This window comes from Thermobia domestica, chromosome 2, assembly GCF_964235325.1.
Source record: "Thermobia domestica chromosome 2, izTheDome1.hap1.1, whole genome shotgun sequence".
Lineage (NCBI taxonomy): Eukaryota > Metazoa > Arthropoda > Insecta > Zygentoma > Lepismatidae > Thermobia > Thermobia domestica.
This window is the reverse complement of record NC_137455.1, coordinates 123,121,615-123,141,348: the sequence shown is the minus strand read 5'-3', so window position 1 is coordinate 123,141,348 and position 19,734 is coordinate 123,121,615. Positions and strand designations below refer to the sequence as shown.

Here is a 19,734-nt window from a genome sequence, read left to right as displayed (position 1 = left end):
CAACTCTGGAAGTCCGATGAAAGTGAACAATCCAACTAGAAGAATGTTTTCTGGTTTCCATCGCATCGGTTCATCTATTTCTAATATGGAAATGTAGAATGGCCAGAAAGTGATATGAGAACTGTTAAAACAGGTAACGCCATCAACATTTATGATCCCTGTCAAAGATAAAATTCCATCTTCATCCACTAATAATGGGTGTTCTTCCCTGAATTTCCTATAAATTTTACCATCTCTAACACTACTCAAGTTACCCTGACGTGATTGCGATATTGACAGATTTGCCAGAAAATGTGGTCGGGAAAACATGTTCTCCAGTTGTTTACCAATATCTACAGTAAAAAAAGAGTGAGCTTTTTTGCACACGTGTTTGGTACAGTTATTGCATGAAAGGGAAGCACAGGCTGAATCGTGAATATATGCACACTGACAACAGAAGAAATGCCGCTGGACTTCTATGTTACGTAAAGCCATGAATTCTTGCAATAATAAATATTTCGTGCGTGGTACTTCTTTAATATTTACAGAATGCATTAACCTAAGAAGATCTGATGTTGCAGTTTTCGTGAGCTTGTGCTTATGAACAAACTGCATTATTTTTATAACAGATTTACTTTCAACGTTCTCCTGCAATGTAGAACTGTTTGGTCCCGAAACGTTATGAACTACATTTAATTGCAATTCAGGAACAGAAATATCTTTTAACTCGGAATTGCACTCTGAACTATCAGGCGAAAAGTCGAACGTTGATTTAAAAGGATGCTGTGAATATGTGCCGTGAAGTACTTCGTTTTGTTCCTCAAGAGGAAACGCCGGAAACGAACATTGTTCATCGATACAGCCCGATGAACCAACGCTTACACTGCCTGTCAACTTATTTTCCCCGATTTTTAAGCCCGCGTAATTGGGAAAAGGGTCAATTTGTGGTTTATCGGATTGTATCGAAGAATAATGGTTGTTTTCATCCTTTTCTCGTGAAGAACAAGACGATGTACTAAGGCTATTACATAATGTACCTCCTCGTTGAGTGCCAGGAATTTCAGTGTTTACTCTGTTAACATGTAAACGCTTATTCCACCTATATCGTGTTTTTCTTGGTACCTGAAGCACCGAGGGAGTGGGACTGTTGCATGCAACATATTGTTTGTAGTTTCGTTTCATTGTAGTTTGTAAGTTAACGTAACTATATTTTAAACACGTATAATGAACATACAAAATGTACTACCAATAACTCAAAAGTACATATATACACTGTATCTACAAATTACTATTATACTGTTGGTATGAAGCAGAATTAACACAAACTCTACTGATCATCTTGATCCTTCTGCTTGTCTCCGTGCCTATTCTTCCGAGCCGCCTGTACACATTTGTCCGTCATAGCTGCGTGAACTGCAGACGTCTTGGTATTAGGAAATTTGAGGAGAACATAATCTGTGATCAAAGAAAGGTCTTATCAACAAGGATCTTTTACACATATACTAAGCTGAAAATATAGCGAAAGAAACAAACTCCAAGTTAAAAAAAGTCATATATTGAACAATGAACACTGATTGTAGGAGGTGACTGGGTGGACAGTAGAGAAACTAACAACTACAGATATAGTTATTGTTAAGAAAGAAATAGTTACATTCTGTTTAAAGAGTATTTTAGAAGTGTATTTATAGTTTTTACGGCTATAAGATTGGTTTGACTTAGTTTAACGTCCCACAGTTATGTCTGCCACACTAAAGGAGAATGACCTGCTGATTATAGTGGAATCGGAACTACTTCGATCGTTCAACTGTATTTCCACCGGGAATCGAACCCGGGACCACGCGAACAGAAGTCAAGCGTGCTAGCCACTAGACCAAGCGGGGGTTCTTTACAGCTATGAGTCAAGTAGCGATAGGATTGGGTAAAGAAGTGGCAAATTAATCGGCCATAACGTACCATTCAATCCTGGACTGATTTCTTCTCATTTCGGGTCATGTCGGTGACCAAGAGAAGGGTTCAGGTGGATCAGTCGGAATCATGCTAAGTGTAAAAGTTAAACAAGTACAAAACTTGGAAAATTCGCCACAGAAACTTACAATTTGTTCACATACGTTAATGGAGATCAGTATCTATCTATCACGCGTATTCGAGTGGTTCAAGAATGTTAAAGGAAGGAGGGAAAGAGGGACAATCCAAAAACCCACTGTGACAGAGAATGTGTGTAGAAAATCGGTACAATTGTTCGAAACCGCTACATGAAAATTCGAGCAATTACTAACACCAATAAAGAAACAGTAAATAGAGTTTTACACGTGAAAAAGAAGTGTCATAAATCCTCTCGCACCAACACTGAGATTGAATTGCAGTACTGACATTGTTCAAAAAAAAAAAAAAAAAAAAAAAATATTCGAGGTCAAATTAGAGGGAATTCGGGTATTGGCGAACCCGTCATCTAAAGCAGACCCTCCTTTTTTTATTTTGTCGATTTTCTTGAAGTGAGTTGGCAACATTATCAGAGAACGCAAATTGCTTACTCTTATGTGAAAGCTTTCACTGAAGATGTCATTGAATGCAAATAAGAATACGCAAATTTATGTCTGTAGCAGACTTCAAAACTTTCGAACGGTTAAAAAGTCTTTCCTTATGTATTTAGTTTCATTTAGATTCATGTTATATTAAGAACAAATAGGTGACATTGTCTTGACTAGACCTTACAAGAACATCAAAACCATCATGTAAAAATATTTAATTACTGATGGCGGATAAAGTGGACCCCGGCATGGTAGCTAAAGTGAAGCAGAGTCCAATTTGCTCAACCTTTCCAGCAGTGCTCCTTTAAAGGTTCTTTTACTGCATTAATGACTGGCATAACTTAAAATGTGTAAACTTAATGCAGATATAACTGTTGGATACACAAATGCACACATGTACGAGTTTCTCAAGTCATTGCAGTATTGTTATAGCCATTGGACAAGTCGGTCATTGGAGTTCTGAAACGTTTCTACAATGGAGAAATCATAATGTACCTCAGACCTACAGGTCATCCTATCACTCACTGTAATTTGACAAAACTTTGATAGGACAATTAAGGTTACAGACCGGCGTCTTTAATTTCTCGTTCAGCACCTTTTGTGCTACAGGATTCTAGCCCATTAACAGAAGACCCCAGGGATCCACTTTACCGGAGCAGTTTCAAAATCAGCAAATTTTCACACTTCCAGTAAGGAAGAATTAAAAAATGAATACAACATAAGCTAAATTATTGTGCTTAAACATGATACAAATAAATAAAGAATTGTTTTGTTATAGATTTATAGAAGTAGCAATTTGTATTTAAAAATATAGCCTACTTCCTCCACGATGTACTATGCAAGAAATGCGAAACAAAAATTATAAGTGAAAGGCATATGAAACCTAACATACCTTTGATAGCACTAATAATATCTGGAGACAGTGTTTTCTTTATTTTGCCACGACCAGTTATTGAACTTGTACTAAGCTCATCATCATCAAAAAAGCACGACATAAGATTTCTCGTGAGCTTTGCAGCAGAATGGCCTGCACTGGCTACGCAGCAAATTAATCGGGAATGCTTTATTGTAATGTCAGGGTAATCAGGACTGAGAACCACATCATCTCCATGTACGGATCTCGAGTATTCCTGTAAGTAAAAGTTTAACACAATAATTAATCTTAACACATTCTACCATTTACTTTTACATATATGATGTACAGTAGAAATAAAATTACCCGAATTGCTTTGGAAACAAACGATCTTACCACGAACAATCTTTTGCGCTTGATTTTGGTTCTTGAACCCCCCCAACACAAAACAAGGGTAGAGATAACGAAAGCCGAAACGATGCGAGACTTAGCTGCATCGAAACTAGTAGTGTGAGCTGATTGACTGATTTTAACACACTGTACATGCAAAATTTAAACTACTTTGTTTTTATAAGTCTTTAATTTGTCATTTAAGCAAATTTAGATTTTTGTATAAAAATACTATTTTCGTAAGTTATCAGAATCGAGTGTAGTCCAATTAATCCGGATAATTGTAACTCTACCGTTTATAAGCACAATAACTGCCCAACATATGAACAGTATGTATCAAACACTACTACAACAGCGAAATTGAGCGTGTTTTTAAAATTGCATTGTCTAGGGAATACATATAATTTTATACGCCTCCAGCTAGCAAAAAGGAAACAAAAAGAAACATATGTAAGAACAATGCCGTCAAATCTAATTAAAACAAGCAAACCGCAAATGATGGCTTTCCGAAAATAGTGACCTAATCACATTTGAAAGGGACGAGAATGGATACATTATACGCAAGAATTTTCGAGGTGCAATCTTCCTATAAGCACAGATGAAATGCAAATATATACACACAAAGAAAGAGAAAATGAAATGACTTTCGAGTCTTCCGTTCTGCGGTTATGTGGAGTAAGCTAAAGGAGACAGTGATGATGAGAACCAATGAAATGATGGAATGAACAGAGGTGAACGCTGTAACCCTCTCCACTGGTCTAGTGGCTAGAATGCGCGCCTTTGGCGTAAAAGATCCCGGTTCGATTCCCGGTGGTAGAGCATTGAAAGAGAGGTTCGGATTCCACTTTAAACTATATGTCCACGTCTCATATAACCTCCCTCCTGAAAAAAAAGACGTAAGCGATAATCAAATCAAATAATCAAAAGTAAACGCTCTACCATTGATCCACCGCGACCCCACACAAAGAAAAGAGACAAAATACTTAATGCAGACTTTGTCTGTCTTATAGAGACTATGCCGTTACCTTAAATTACTCATAGTTTGAAATAAGCAAGCAGAAAGAGAAATTTGGACCGCCACTTACATATTTGTATGACCCTAAGAATTTGAACAATTGTACGCCCGCACCCCTTCCCTACAAAACGGCGATAAATTGATCTAAAACCTTAGTCTTAAAATCTAGAAAAGAAACTTACGTTACTACTTTGACTGGATGGTGACACCTCATGGTTGGATTCTTCAAGATCTTCGGCATCTAGCAATGTGAACAAGAATGTCTTGACACTTCTCGGTACTTTGAGCTTCCGCTGTTTATCTCTGGAAGCGCATTCCTTCTTTAGAGCATCTACTAAGCATTTTTCTTCGTCTAATTTGGTGCGCAAATCATTAACTTCTTCTTTCAGTACGCTGCAGTTTTGACATTTGTCGATCTTTCGTACTTTTGGTTTCGAGCCTGATGGACTGTTCTGAGCTGATAAGTATGCGTTGCTTGGATGCTTGTCTATCTGTTCTTGACAAACGTTACTGGCGGATGCTGACTGTAAACTTCCGTTGCAAGAAGTTCTGTTTATTTGCTCTTGCCAGACGTTACTGCCGGGTGTAGTTTCTGTAGCCGACTCAGATGGAAAATTATCCGTACATAGTGTGGGGTCCTTCACAATAGTTTCAAAGTTCCTTTCAAATATTTCTTTCAAACTGCCTGGATTTCTACGATTTTCATCCTCTTCATCTGTTGGAATCGGATCTGTTGAACTTAGGTCATCAGAATTATTACTGCTGCCAGAATCATATCTTATTACCCGTTCCGTCTTCCCGACAAACTTCCTTTGTTCCACCTCACATTCGGTTTTAGTACCTGAAAAAAAAATCCATCATGATGTCATCTGTATCCCGAAGTTTTCGGTGGTACATCATAATCACTTCATAAAATATAAGCAATACAAGAAAAGGGCCACCCGTTAAAGGGATCTACTACAGATTACATGCACCAGCTTCCAAGGAAAAGTAGTAGGTTCAGTAGTTAAATAATCGTGGCAGATACTGACCGATTGAAAGTAGTGCCATTGCGGGAGATGTGAGAAGGCTATCTAATTGACCCGGGTGGTAAAAGCTTGAGATAAAGTGTCCCTTGTACAGCTAGCAAACTACAGAAACTGCATACCTCAATCTAGCCGATGCTTCTAAATCACTCGTTCGCAGTAGGAGTACAAATATATAATAAATAATTTCGTAGAGAACAGTGTATACTGATAGTTAATATAGGGGCGCAGATTTTTTAAAAATATGTGGACATAAAAATGATAACTTTGCGGTTAAACGAGTGACTGCATATGAAAGAGGACTGTGTTCGATATTAATTCCGACTATCGGAGTGCCCTGCATTCTCCATGCCTCCTGCAGGACAAACACCAGTTCTCGCATTAGTTAGTCCATTTGCGATGTCGCTGTCGCAAGACTATTAGAATAGATCGTGGCTAAGCTGTTAGCGCACGCGCCTTTGACGTGAGAAACTTGGGTTTGATTCCCAGTGGAAGCTCATGTGGTTCGGATTTCCTGTTAATCAGTATGTCTATGTTTCATATGGCCTCGTTGCTGAAAGGGACGTTGAACTCAAAATCAATTCAATTATTAGAATGGGAAACTCCAAAACTTAAAGTCAGTGGGTGCGCTTTTAGAATAAGCATAAACCTCGTTTATTCCCCAGTAGTGCAATTCCTAAAGTTTATTGATGAAAGAAGTAAATGTTTTATGAATGTCTGTAAACCGAAGACAAAACTTTTATAAATTGGTTTACACACACACATTATTACTCGGTAGTAGTACATTGTTACTTGGGCCTGTACAGTAAGAGTTTAAGAATGCCTTATGGAATCATTTGAAGCAAGAAAAGTTAAGACAAATGATTTTTATTTTGCCGACGTATGTAAATATGCACGAATCTAGGCACAGTAGTAATGTTTGCATGGTGTAGCTATTCTTCATAATCTCATTCGAGACTTACAAAACCTACACGCAAACTACAACGTATGATGTTGCAGTTCATTTCTTACATCCCAAGAAATGGCATTTGTGCTGTATCGCCAGACCACATGAAAATCGATAAAGAAGTACCAACATGAACTACATTTGGTTAGAGTACATTACTTTACGTTAGGTTATGTTACATTAGGCCAGGTTAGGTTCAGTTACAAGTCAATTACCTTCAAAACAAAGGCATGTAAATTTTTACAATTTGCAATAGAACATTACTATTTGCGTATAAATAAGACGTCCGAATGTATATGATATGAAAACTACAGTACAAGACATTAACCAACCTGTGCTAGGTGCTCACTAAAAGCAGAGCGCGTTAGTTAGGGCGGGTAAAGGAACAGGCGCATGAGCGAGGGTAGTGAAAACAGGTGGGTGTTGGCAATGATAAGAGTTTGAATAGCACTTGTCGTTGTTTCATACTAGTAACACTCCACTTGTAAATAGTACACCGTGTCTTTCACACAATTTCAACAGCTGACGTTCGTTATTTTCGTGTACGTAATTCTATAAAACACACGATATGTCATAATATTGATATATATGCGCCATTTCCACACTTCATTTCTCGCCACTAAATCATAACAAGTGTACCTCTATGTGAAATAGTCTCTTCCGCCTCCACATACAATGACGCTTAGAACACCAAAACCAGCCTACAAAACCACTTTCTTAATTTCAGCTATTCCCGTAATCTGCTTTTCATTCAAACTCCTTCACAAACCAAAATAGGAGTATGTTTAGTACAAGAGGTCCAAAAGCACGTAAAAAACAGAAAATTTACAGAAGAAACGAATGATGCAAGTACTTAGACGTAACAGAACGTAACCAAATCTAACCTAACCTAAACCAACCTACTATTAGTAGAAATAAGCGAAATTCTATCATTCTTTGGAAAAGTATGCTGGACCCATACACTAATATAACATAAACTAACCTCTGCTTACCTAAATTAACATAACCTACCCTAAACTAACCTAATGTGAACAGAAATTACCAAAATTGTAACATTTTTTAGAGAAAAGAGATGGACCCCTTCTGCTAAACATAGGCCCCAAAATAAATTATCCAATTCACCCAGTAATTTCCAAAATATTGGAGGCGGTACAGCACTTAAACCCCAAGAACCAACATGGTTCACACTGTTTTACGTTAATCACTAAAAATCTACTATTCTACTCTGATACCTACAAAAGTGTTATTTAAACTCAGATATCTAGATTCAGGTCGACTGCCAACAGTTAAAGTGTACTAAATAGTTTATTTTGGCGCCAAAACATGTTTATGTTGATCTAGCCACACAATAAATAAATAAAAAAAAACAAAAAACTTAGGATTATAAATAGTAAATACTTCTAAAATATAACAGAGTGACAGTGAATTAAAAGTGAGCACAATACTCTGTTACTTAGCCAGAAGACATTTTCTCCAATGCACTTCGCTGAGTCATTAACATCCGTAGATTCATGCGATTTGTATTTCCATCGTTCGGTAGTTACTACAAATTCGCGGTAATTTTCTGTTTCGACAGTTCACTGCAAAACACACGGTAATGAATCACACATTAAATATATGTCATTATCTTAAATTAATTACATCTATAGCTGTTAAAGTATTGTTAGAGCCAAATACATTACTCACCTACATAAAGAATTCTACCATCGTAGCACGTGCTTCCTTTCCATTGTACAGGGTACACTTTTCCAAGTGTAAGTTTACCTGTACATTTACATTTCTTGCGGTGTAGAATGGAATAAGTATTATTATCCCATTCAACTACAACATACGCATTATTTGCCGTTGACATCTTGAAAGCCACTGTAATATTGTGGAAACTTACAATTCATCCGCTACCATCGAGCACACAACCATAGAGAAACCACTGATCACAAACCCTAACGTCAACAACCAGCAGACGATATACAACGAACAAACGAACGCTGTGGCGCCAAGCGTCTTTCCTGTGCGTAAACATATAGGTTCTGATCACGTTATAATTATGTTGTTTTCGATATTGTCTCCCAAGTTTACAATATACATATAAGAATAACTTATATGTGTATGACGATAATTGTGTATTGTTCACATATCGCAATTCTTAAGGAAAGGAAACTTATTATTCAGACTCAGGGGTGTCATTTGAGAAAGTCAAGGGGGCAATCGCCCCATGAGTTTCAGAATCTCTTAATTGTGCAGTAATATAATACAAATAAAATGTTAGTGTGTTTGTGCGTATGCTTCTTTGGGTGCCAGACGAATGGACCGAGAGTTATCAAATTTTGGTCACGGGTATGCTGGTCCACGGCCAAGACCAAGACGAAGCATTTTTTCCAAACTTCGAACTAGGGGTCGCAAGGGAGGATTTACTACGACATGAAAATATAGTCGAAAATGACTTATATTAATGTTAACTTCATAGTTTTCGGAATCGCTGAGATCATAGTGAAACTCCCGATTGCGTTCACTTGCCCACCCCCCTTGGGGGCCAAGAGTCAACAGCAGGTCACCGAGACATGTACAAATAATCGAAAATAACCAATATTAGTGTCAAGTCTATAATTTACAGGCTCGCTGAGATTAACGCTGAAGCTATGGATCCCGCATATAATTCCAAATACAGCCCCATCGCCTAGGGGCCGAGTCAGGGACTTACGCAGGGGGTGGTCCTGGGGGTCCGGACCCTCCCCGAAATTTCGACTTTTATGTAAATTTAGCCTAATTTTAGGGGCAACTTTAGAAATTTTAATATAAAATACTCTCATATTGAGTTTGGACTCCTCCCGAAATAAATTCCTGCGTACGCTACTGCCGAGAGTCACCAAGCGGGTCACCGAGACACGTAGAAATAAGCGAAAATTACCGATATTAGTGTCAAATACTTAGTTTTCGAGATCGCTGAGATCAATGGTGAAACTCCTGATCGCGCTTACTTCCAAATTCAGCCACGTCGGCTGGGCGCCGAGTCACCTGGAGGGTCACCGACACATGTGGATGTAACCCACAGTGATCGATATTAGTGTCAAATCCATGGTTTTCTGGGCCACTGAGATCAATGGTGAAGCTCCTGATCCCTTTTACTTCCAAATTCAATCTCATCGGCTGGCACCGAGAGTAAAAAAAGGTGGGGGTCTCCGACACATATAGAAATAGTCGAAAATTAACAATATTAATGTCAAATACAAAGTTTCCGGAGACACTGAGATTAATGATGAAACTCCCGATCGCGTATAATTCCAAAAATTCAGCTCCATCGACTAGGGGCCGAGAACCACCAGGCGGGTCACCGAGACATGTAGGAATAAGCTAAAATAACCGGTATTAGTATCAAATACATAGTTTTCGGGGTCGCTGAGATCAATGGTGAATCTCCTGATCGCTTTTACTTACAAATTCAACTTCATCGGCTGGGCACCGAGTCACCAGAGGGTCACCGACACATGTAGAAATAATCGAAAATTAACAATATTAGTGTCAAATCTATAGTTACGGAGTCGCTGAGATCAATGCTGAAGCTTTCGATCGCGTATAATTCCAAATTCAGCCACATCGACTGGGGGCCGAGTCATCAGGCGGATCACCGAGACATATAAAAATAAGCGAAAATTACCGATATTAGTGTCAAATACATAGTTTTCGAGATCGCTGAGGTCAGTGGTGAAACTCCTGATCGCGTTTACTTCCACATTCATCCCCGTCGGCTGGAGGACTGAAAGGCACAAAGAGAGGGTTTTTTTTTTACCGAGACATGTAAAAATAATCGAAAATTATCGATATTAGCGTCAAATACATCGTTTTCGGGGTTGCTGAGATCAATGGTGAAATTCCCAATCGCGTATAATTCCAAATTCAGCCCCATCGACAAAGGGCCGAGAACCACCAGGCGGGTCACCGAGACATGTAGAAATAAGCACACCGAGACATAAATATAAATCTCTATAGAGCAAAAATGGTAACAGATAGCTGGACATGACCTTTGTCTCATCTCTGTCCTTATCCATCTATTGAAATCAAAAAGCGTATGTCTACGATTTCCGATGTGAATATTGAATTTTCATATTTTGGAAGTCTACATGAGTTTCACACTTGGAAACGAAACTCATTTGTTACTATCATAAATCTTAAACCTGCATGTATGTAACTAAAGAGGTATTTCTCATTGGTAGAATGTTAGCATTCAGAAGGTTCTAGTATCGATTCTATAGAGTGCGGCCACCCTGGCTGCATTTCCCCAGTTACACCAGGTGAATACAGGAATGGTAGGCTACTTTACAACACAGGGCCTGACCACTGCCCTCCCCTATCCGGATCTGTAACTTGGGTGTCGAAGATCACAAAATAATTTATGTCAAGTGCATGCTTCTTACATGTTTACGTTTATTTGTAGGGCCTACAGGTGCTGTATATTGCATGTTTTTTTAATTTCTGACTTTTGCATGTTAGTGTACACATTATCGTATCCTTTTATCCATCTGCATGTACTTTCCAGGTGTTTTACATGTACATGGTAAGTACCTGGGCATACTGGGGAAATAAAGCATTTCCCATGCATGTGGCTTGTAGTTTCCGATACATAGTGATTTACCTGTCTTATATTCTCTGTACATGTACGCTTTATCTACGTCTGCCAGGTACAATACATGCACCTGTGACATTCATTTTCCGTGGATGCATGTTCCTTACCTGTTTTCATTTATATGTACAGGAATTGTACATTCCATGTTTTTCACTCCTAACTTACGCATGTAAACATGTAATTTACATTGCATTTTGTCTATCGTTCTGCAGGTACTTTACATGTGTTTTACATGTACATGGTAAGTACCTGGGCATACTGGTGAAATAATGCATTTCCCATGCATGTGGCATGTAGTTTCCGATACATAGTGATTTACCTGTCTTATATTCCCTGTACATGTACGCTTTATCTACGTCTGCCAGGTACAATACATGCACCTGTGACATTCATTTTCCGTGGATGCATGTCCCTTACCTGTTTTCATTTATATGTACACGTATTGTACATTCCATGTTTTTCACTCCTAACTTACGCATGTAAACATGTAATTTACATTGCATTTTTTCTATCGTTCTGCAGGTACTTTACATGTGTTTTACATGTACATGTTAAGTACATGGGCTTAAGAGGAAAAACTAGCATTTCCCATGCATGTGACTGATAGATTACAGGCACATGCCATCAATTTGAATCATGTTTTTTGAACATACCTATTGCGCTTGTATGTCCCAGGTATATTACATGGACCTGTACTATGCATGTACCTTGGTGTATGTACATTACATGTCTCCTTTATATGTACAGATACTTTTCATTGCATGTTTGAGAACTTCTAACATTGAACATCATCTACACATGTATCACATGTTCATAGCCACAGGTAGATTCACCTGTCAGTGGGAAACTAACATGCTTTTTACAGCTACAGGCGCCTGTATAGTACCTGTTAAAGTCACATGTACCTGTACATGCACAGAACATTGCCTGGAATTTGTCACATTTTCATATGGGTTATTCCGTTATCCAATAGTTCGTAGCATGTGCGTTCAACTGTGAGGCTAAAGTGGATATTTTTTTTTTTTTTTTTAAAGAAAAAGCTTATTTAAAATATTTGAACAAAAATGTTGTATGACCATAACACTTCATGTGGCAAATAAATGACTAACGAAACAGTGTTCTAGCAGAACAAGTCAAATTTAAGCCCTGAAAATTACTGCAGGAAATATTTTGAATGACGTTCTATTTAAGACTGCCATGGTTTAACTTTGGGAATGTTTTTCTAAATGATGCAAAAGGTATCTTGAATCGGCCCTAGAAAGTGGTTGAATGACTACTTTAAAAAATACTGGCTAATAGAATAAAAAGTATAATTTTATTTCTAGTATCCATTCCAAAGTTTAATGATATACTAGATCAGTGTGGTCCAGTTATAATGAACTCGAGAGCCTTAACTAGTTTACTAGTGAAGTAGATGGCCGAAGCCCTCTCTCTCTCTCTTTCTTTCTCTTTCTGTTTCTCTCTCCCTCTTTCCGCCTATATATATACACAGGGTGTTAATGAACTATACCGACAAACTGTAAGAGGTGATTCTTCACATCAAGATAAGAGAAAAAGTTCATATGGACCTATGGCGAAAAGTACATAGTTTCAGAGCTAGGGCTGTCCAAAATTTCGAAAGAGCCAAATTTCAAGAGGCTCTATTTCAAATTCGAGAGACTGTGGATAGTGGTGCTTCTCAGCGTACGGAAAGTTACGCATACGCAATCCAAAAATGCATATTTCATTAATGTTCAATGTGTGTACAGATTATTTTCCTGCAGGGTGAAATTCCCAGACATGCCATCAACTGAATTTTGAGATATCCTCTGAATTTATGATTGGTTCAAAGCAGGCAAACGATAAGCCTTGATAGCAGTGAACACGGAATCCGTTGGCGCGATGTCGGAAGTGTTAAGTATCGTCAGCAGCACGGTGTCTTGTACTCGGAAAACGCGTGGTGCGAGTTTTCTTTCACGCTTATAAGTGAAGAAAACGTGAAATATACCGTGACGAAATACATATCATCACACGTTATTCCGAACACAATGAAACATCGAGCTGCCTCTTCCTAACACTTCCGCCTTCCCTCCGAAGCATTGGATGTCCATTGTTGTCAAGGTTTACCTCCTGCCTTCTTTGAACCCTTCTTGAAATCAGGGTATAACTGAAAATTTTATTGAAAACGTATCTGAGAATTACACCCTGTAGAGAATACCCTCTACACCTATTGACAATTGATGAAATATGCGCTTTTGGATTGTATATGCGTTGCTTCCTTTAAGCTGATAAGAACCACCATCCAGTTTCTGGAATTCGAAATAAGGTCTATTGAAATTTAGCTTTTTCGCGATTGTGGACAGCCCTAACTCTTAAACTGTGCACTTTTCGCCATAAGTCCATATGAACTTTTTCTCTTATTTTGATGTGAGGAATCACCTCTTACAGTTTGTTGGTATAGTTCATTAACATCCTGTGTATATACTAGCATTCTGCTAGCTTGAGACTTCGTCTCCAGACTCCAGCATTTGCTCGGCGTAGATTTCGCACTTCTTATATTCTTAACATACTAAGATATCTCTAATCTTAAAGGATTTCGAGATATGATAATTTTATTATAACAGTTACAGCTTCTACCTTTCTGAGGAAAACATCAAAAACGCTAAAACCTATCTTTAATTAACATGTCCAACTCCTAAGAGATTTCCAGATATGGCTATGTTATTTTAACAATAAAAAAGGCGCTGAAACGTCTTTATAATTATTTTAAACTAAAAAGCGTAAGTACCAATTTTCATGTTTCTAAACTTAAGGGATTTCATCTTATTTTAACAATTGCAACCCCGAGTCTTTTGACTCTTTTCCTCTTCCTTCCTTTTTTTCTTCCGCTATGAGAGAAATATTTAAAGGAAAACAAACTATAGAAGACGTGAACAGGTCTTCTCGGGCTAGCAGCCAGGTAAATACTGTTATATCTTGCGACGTTTCGAGGGCTGACATCGTCCTCATCTTCAGGCGAATATGATGGTGCAATGGAGTGTAGGGAATATATATACTCATGTATGTATGATTGGACTCTTCTGATTGGTGGTTGAAATGGCGGCTTCTGATTGGTGCTTGAAATGGCGGGATATGATTGGTGTCCATGTTTTACTCAGTTGGAATCCTGTGTCTCTGTTAAGGTTCGTTTTTTCTTGTATGATTGCAACGGCTTCTTTTATCCTCCTGTCCCAAACTCTTGAGCATTTTGCTATTATTTCGGCATCTGTGAATAAAATCTTATGTTGCTGTTTGATGCTATGTTCAGCCAGTCCGGATTTTTCTGGTTGGTTTAGCCTGATGTAACTGTTGTGTTCTTTGCATCTGGCTTCAATGGTTCGTCCTGTTTGTCCAATATATGACTTACCACATTCACATGGAATGCGGTAAACTCCAGGAGTTCGGAGGCCCAGGTCGTCTTTGGTTAATCGTATTAAGTTCTTTATTTTTGCTGGAGGCTTGTGTATTGTCCTGATGTTGTACCTGGCAAATAGTCTGCTGAGCTTTCCAGAAGTGTTCCCGGTGTATGGGAGGCAGATTGTGTTCTTCCGTTCTTCATTCACAGTTTCTTCTGCACTTTTGTCCTTGTTGTCAGTGTCCTTCGTTTTGGTCCTTTTCAGGGCCATATTTATATCTCGCATTGAATATCCATTCTGTAGCATGGCGCTGCGAAGGTGATTAAGTTCCTCTATTAAACAATCCTTGTCGGAGATGGAGAATGCTCTATGTGCTAAAGTGTTGAGAACTCCAAGACGTTGAGCTTTGTGATGGAAACTGTTTGCGTTCAGATATAAATCTGTATGTGTTGGTTTCCTGTATACCCTATGGCCTAGGCTGCCATCTGGTCTTCTGTATATCATGATGTCAAGAAATGGTAGACGTCCATCTTGTTCAACTTCCATTGTGAATTTAATATTCGGATGCTGGTTATTGAGATGCTGCAGGCATTCCTTTAAGGAGTTGCGTCCATGTGGCCAGATATGATATGGACGCCAATCATATCCCGCCATTTCAAGCACCAATCAGAAGCCGCCATTTCAACCACCAATCAGAAGAGTCCAATCATACATACATGAGTATATATATTCCCTACACTCCATTGCACCATCATATTCGCCTGAAGATGAGGACGATGTCAGCCCTCGAAACGTCGCAAGATATAACAGTATTTACCTGGCTGCTAGTCCGAGAAGACCTGTTCACAATACGTCGCCAGGAAAGCTTCAATAGATATAGAAGACGTTTTTAATTATTTTAAATCAAAAATTTAAATACCAAATTTTATGTCTCTAATCTTAACAAATTTCAAGGTATGACCATTCCATTGTAACAACTGCAAGCTCACCTTGTTTCTTCCCTTTTAGGGCATATATGGTGAAACACGTATCTAATTATTTTAAGTGAAAAGTCCACATACCGAATTTCATGTCTAATCTTAAGAAATTCGAAGATATGAACATCATCTTATAATAATTGTAATTCCCAGTCCTTTTTCTTTCTTACTCCCTTTTCTTCCCTTTTAGATCAAATATCGAAAAACGCTGAAAGATGTGTCCAATTATTTTAAATGAGAGATTCCGAGATATGAACATTTTAAAATTATAATTGCCACTCCTCTTTCCTCCCTTCCCCATCAAATTTCCAAGTATCCTTCCTTGGTGTGACCTTAAATCACAAATTCTGTCCAAAATTCTAGCTTACACAGTGTGGCTTGGGCATTAATCAATCAGTCAGTCTGTTAGAACTTCTTTTTTGTATATATAAAGTAGTGTTTGAAAAAATGAGATACCCAGGGATACCTGCAGACGGGTTTTAGGGCATAAGTTATGCCCATGAGACTTTTTGCTGTGATAATTTTTCATTGAAAATGAGATAATCGAACATTAATTACGTCATAATAATGCTTTCAAGAATGGCAAAAATTCCAAAGTTCATTGAAAATTCGTCTAGAAAGCAAGGCAGTTTATCTTGATTTTGTCACAACCAACTTCATCTCCCCCCCCCTTCCCCTCTAGTACATTTTCTGGAGGAGGAAAATGGTGGATTTGGAGGGATTACACAAAGGATTGGGGCGATGGGTACCGCTGGAGAAAAATCTTCACATTGTTTCTAAAGCGATTCTTAACAATCTTCATGGTGAGAAACGCACTTCTACGCTAATAAGTACTATCAGATATTGTCATTTTCCCTACCTAATCACAAAAGTTAGTAAAACGTTCGATACAAAATAACCTGCAGCTTTCTCTGTTCTTATCTGAATGATCAGCCTGAAGGCCGCAGAGTTCGATCTGTCAGTTAGTAGATTGTTCTTCAATGTATTATTAAACAGTGCAATACCCCTCCTCTTTTTTTTCTTTTCTTTTTCTCAAAAGCTGAGAATCTTGAATTCATTGATGATACTGTCTGTCTGTACAGAAGTCAGAAAAATAATATGCTCCTTGTTGAAAATCTAAAGTCAAACAACTGAAACCTGAAGAGGTGTTGTATACTTTCCTCTATATCAGAACAGAAAAGTTTTACCTTGTTCCGGGATCCTTGATATGATCCATAAGATCAGAAATTGATTGGCCAATTCTCCTGTAGTTTCATATTCAGCTCATTTAGATGCACTGTGATAGGTTCATTTATCACAAATGCCAAATGTCAAGATAAAAAGTAGCATTTGAAAGCTCCTTTTTTAGGCAGTGTTGATCCAATAAATTCGTTAAGAAACTCGAGAATTTCTTTTCTCAGTTTAAAACTCTCTGAAGACAATTTTCAGCATTACGGGCTCCTGGGCAAACCAGTGAGCTGAAGCCCCTGTGACTAAATTTTACATGTAATGCATGTAATTCTGCTCGTGGGGTCCGTTGGCAAATGATTAATGCCTTCCAGAAGTTGAGGAAATGGTGATATCGAAGAGAGATATATTGCCACTCCTTATCATATTGATAGTTTGAGCGAAATGCAGGGCAATGTTCTCTCAAAAAAGTCCTGTAGTTTGTGTAACTGAATGAAACTTTTCGAACACAATATGTAGTTTTACTTGTAAAACTATGGCTCGTATAAATGCTTATAATAATTAATGGTTATTGCAGGCCAAACTGTTGCGTCAGATCATCTTAGCTGGAATGGTCGATCACGTAGCACATAAAGTGACAGAAGATGAGATAAAGGAGAACGAGGACAAAGCCAAGTGGAGGCATGCGTATAGGTAATCATTGTATTTGTACAGTCATTACCCAAAGAAAACAACATATTTAAAATACAAATTACATATGAAACAACCTGCTTATTTTGTTGTTTTTGTTATTGTTATTGGTGATGCATCATGTGGTGGAACGACAATATTACTGTATTGTATTCATTTGCAAAAGAAAGACATCTGTATTGATTTGTAATTTATACATCCTTGTTGTGCTCTGCTATGTGTATAAGTATACATATATACAGAAAACCTATCTTCCACAAACTTTTTCTGTAATTAGTTTCACAGAAAATGTCCAAAATGACACAATTACTTACTAAGTATTAATAGCATGCAGCTTAAGAGAGATGCGACTGAATAATTGACCCCGCCTCCTTCGAAAAAATCTGAATATTCAGTTACTTCATCTGTTTTGCAGATGTGGTGAATTGGAAGAACCAGTCTTTATGCATTCATCTTCAGTGTTGCGACGAGAGCTTCCAGAATGGGTTGTGTATCAAGAGATATATGAAACGTCTAAGATGTATATGCGAGGTAAGTTAAATTTTTAAATAGAAAATAATATGTTTGTTGAAGAAAAATGCATCAGTTGTATCTGAATAATAAATGTGAGCAGTAGCGGCGCACAGTGGTTGGAAACTGGAAAAAAGCGGTCAAAAATCGATTTTGTTAACTTCACTGCCTATGAAATCGGTATTGATATTTGATTATAAGTATCTCTCCTGCTTCCAGATCCGGAGTTTCAGGACATAGCAATATTTTCGCTGTCCATAAAATGCTTGTAAACATGAACAAATAAAAATTCCGAAAAATCAGTAAAAAAATGAACCAAACAATATGATATGTTTTAACCATTTATATCGTTTCTGAGATCGATGAAAGCGGTTGAATAGTACATTTGACTCAAAACTGTCTGTTTAGTGAAGAGTTTTATTTGTTATCCATTGTCATATCATTTATATGATAGCTTTGTTAGTGTTACCGAAAAGTTACATATACACCAATGTTAGTAACTCTGCAGTCTAAGCTTATCCTTGCTTATCTGCAAAATAACGTTTATTGAGTTGATCATGAGTAGTACAAAGGTTGAACATTGGAAGTAGCCACAGCCAAGTGCAGCTGAACGACTCAGGTCCATCTAATTGGAAATGCGTGATGAGTAATGTTGTTGTGGTCTCAATCGAGATCCGCTATCTGAGCCTTACAAAGGAAAAAAAGCATATTGTTCTGTACGTAATTTGGATTGCCTTTCGTTCCTGATTCAAAGTTGTAGTGAAAGCCTCATACATATTGCAGTGATAAACTGTCATGTGGAAGTACTGTATATTACACGTCAGTGCAGTAGTATATGAGAAGATTCTGTACTGAATCTTTTAATCTTACCGAAACAACGTAATTCTGAACTGAATTACATACCAGTAAGTATTGGTGTATCTTCGAAGATGGTGCGAGTGAAAAAATCGCGAACTTTAATTTTGTATTCTAAGGCCAAACACACATTTGTTTTACACCATATTTTTATTAGATGCACATACAATTAGAGGGAAAGCACACTGAGCCTGTAACCGCTTCTTGGATGCATATTAACACCTGTCATAACTTCGTACTGGCTAGCGATGTCTAATTTACATAAGGCGTCAACATGTTATGTTTTCAATTTATATACTGTATGTATGATTCACGATGGTGGATTTCAAGATGGCGGCTTTCATTGTTTTGTGTCCTCCCCGATTTCTCCGCACCTTTACTACTCCCTATGTTTCTTTTCGTTATATTTTGCAGTATTTGACATTTATGCGAGGTGTTTCCACGCTTTTGGACCACCCTGTATATATAACAGCTCGTATTGCAGCAGGGGTTCTTCGAATCACTTTCGCAGTAGTTGCAATCGATTTAGAAAGGACGATTACGTTTAGAACGATAGAGAGACGTACATCAATTTCCATTGTTTCGGAATAAACTATTTTTGTCTGCTTTTTCCAAGTTTCCGACTACTGTGCAGCGTTAGGCTCGTAATATCAGGGGGGCAAGACGGGAGGCAAGAAAAATTTTGGGGAGGCTAGGCAATCACACTTGTTTTGCTTTGAATATTATTATTATCGGTTATACATATTATTATTATTCACTAGTTGTACATAGAAAAATGGAAGGGGCGAGAAAAAATACTGGGAAGGC

General features: G+C 37.9%; 2 protein-coding genes across 3 annotated transcripts in view; one reads left to right on the top strand and one right to left on the bottom strand.

Annotated features, from left to right (window-relative positions):
• kz (putative ATP-dependent RNA helicase kurz) overlaps positions 1 to 19,734 on the top strand; it is a 92,775-nt gene that overhangs the window by 43,204 nt on the left and 29,837 nt on the right. The window contains exons 13-14 of the mRNA XM_081745607.1: positions 17,450 to 17,565; positions 17,978 to 18,093. Of these exons, the coding sequence (XP_081601733.1) occupies positions 17,450 to 17,565; positions 17,978 to 18,093 (232 nt within the window). The remainder of the gene's footprint in view (positions 1 to 17,449; positions 17,566 to 17,977; positions 18,094 to 19,734) is intronic.
• LOC145675227 (uncharacterized) lies at positions 1,232 to 8,647 on the bottom strand. Of its 2 annotated transcripts, none has more exons than XM_081745610.1 (4): positions 8,423 to 8,647; positions 4,948 to 5,606; positions 3,400 to 3,637; positions 1,232 to 1,434 (listed from the first exon to the last, which is right to left on the bottom strand). In XM_081745610.1, the coding sequence occupies exons 1-4, from the start codon at positions 8,586 to 8,588 to the stop codon at positions 1,307 to 1,309; spliced, it is 1,191 nt and encodes a 396-aa protein (XP_081601736.1). In that variant the 5' UTR covers positions 8,589 to 8,647; the 3' UTR covers positions 1,232 to 1,306. The 2 variants fall into 2 exon arrangements, with proteins under 2 accessions (XP_081601736.1, XP_081601738.1); XM_081745612.1 differs by having other exon boundaries at positions 1,233 to 1,434; positions 8,219 to 8,564.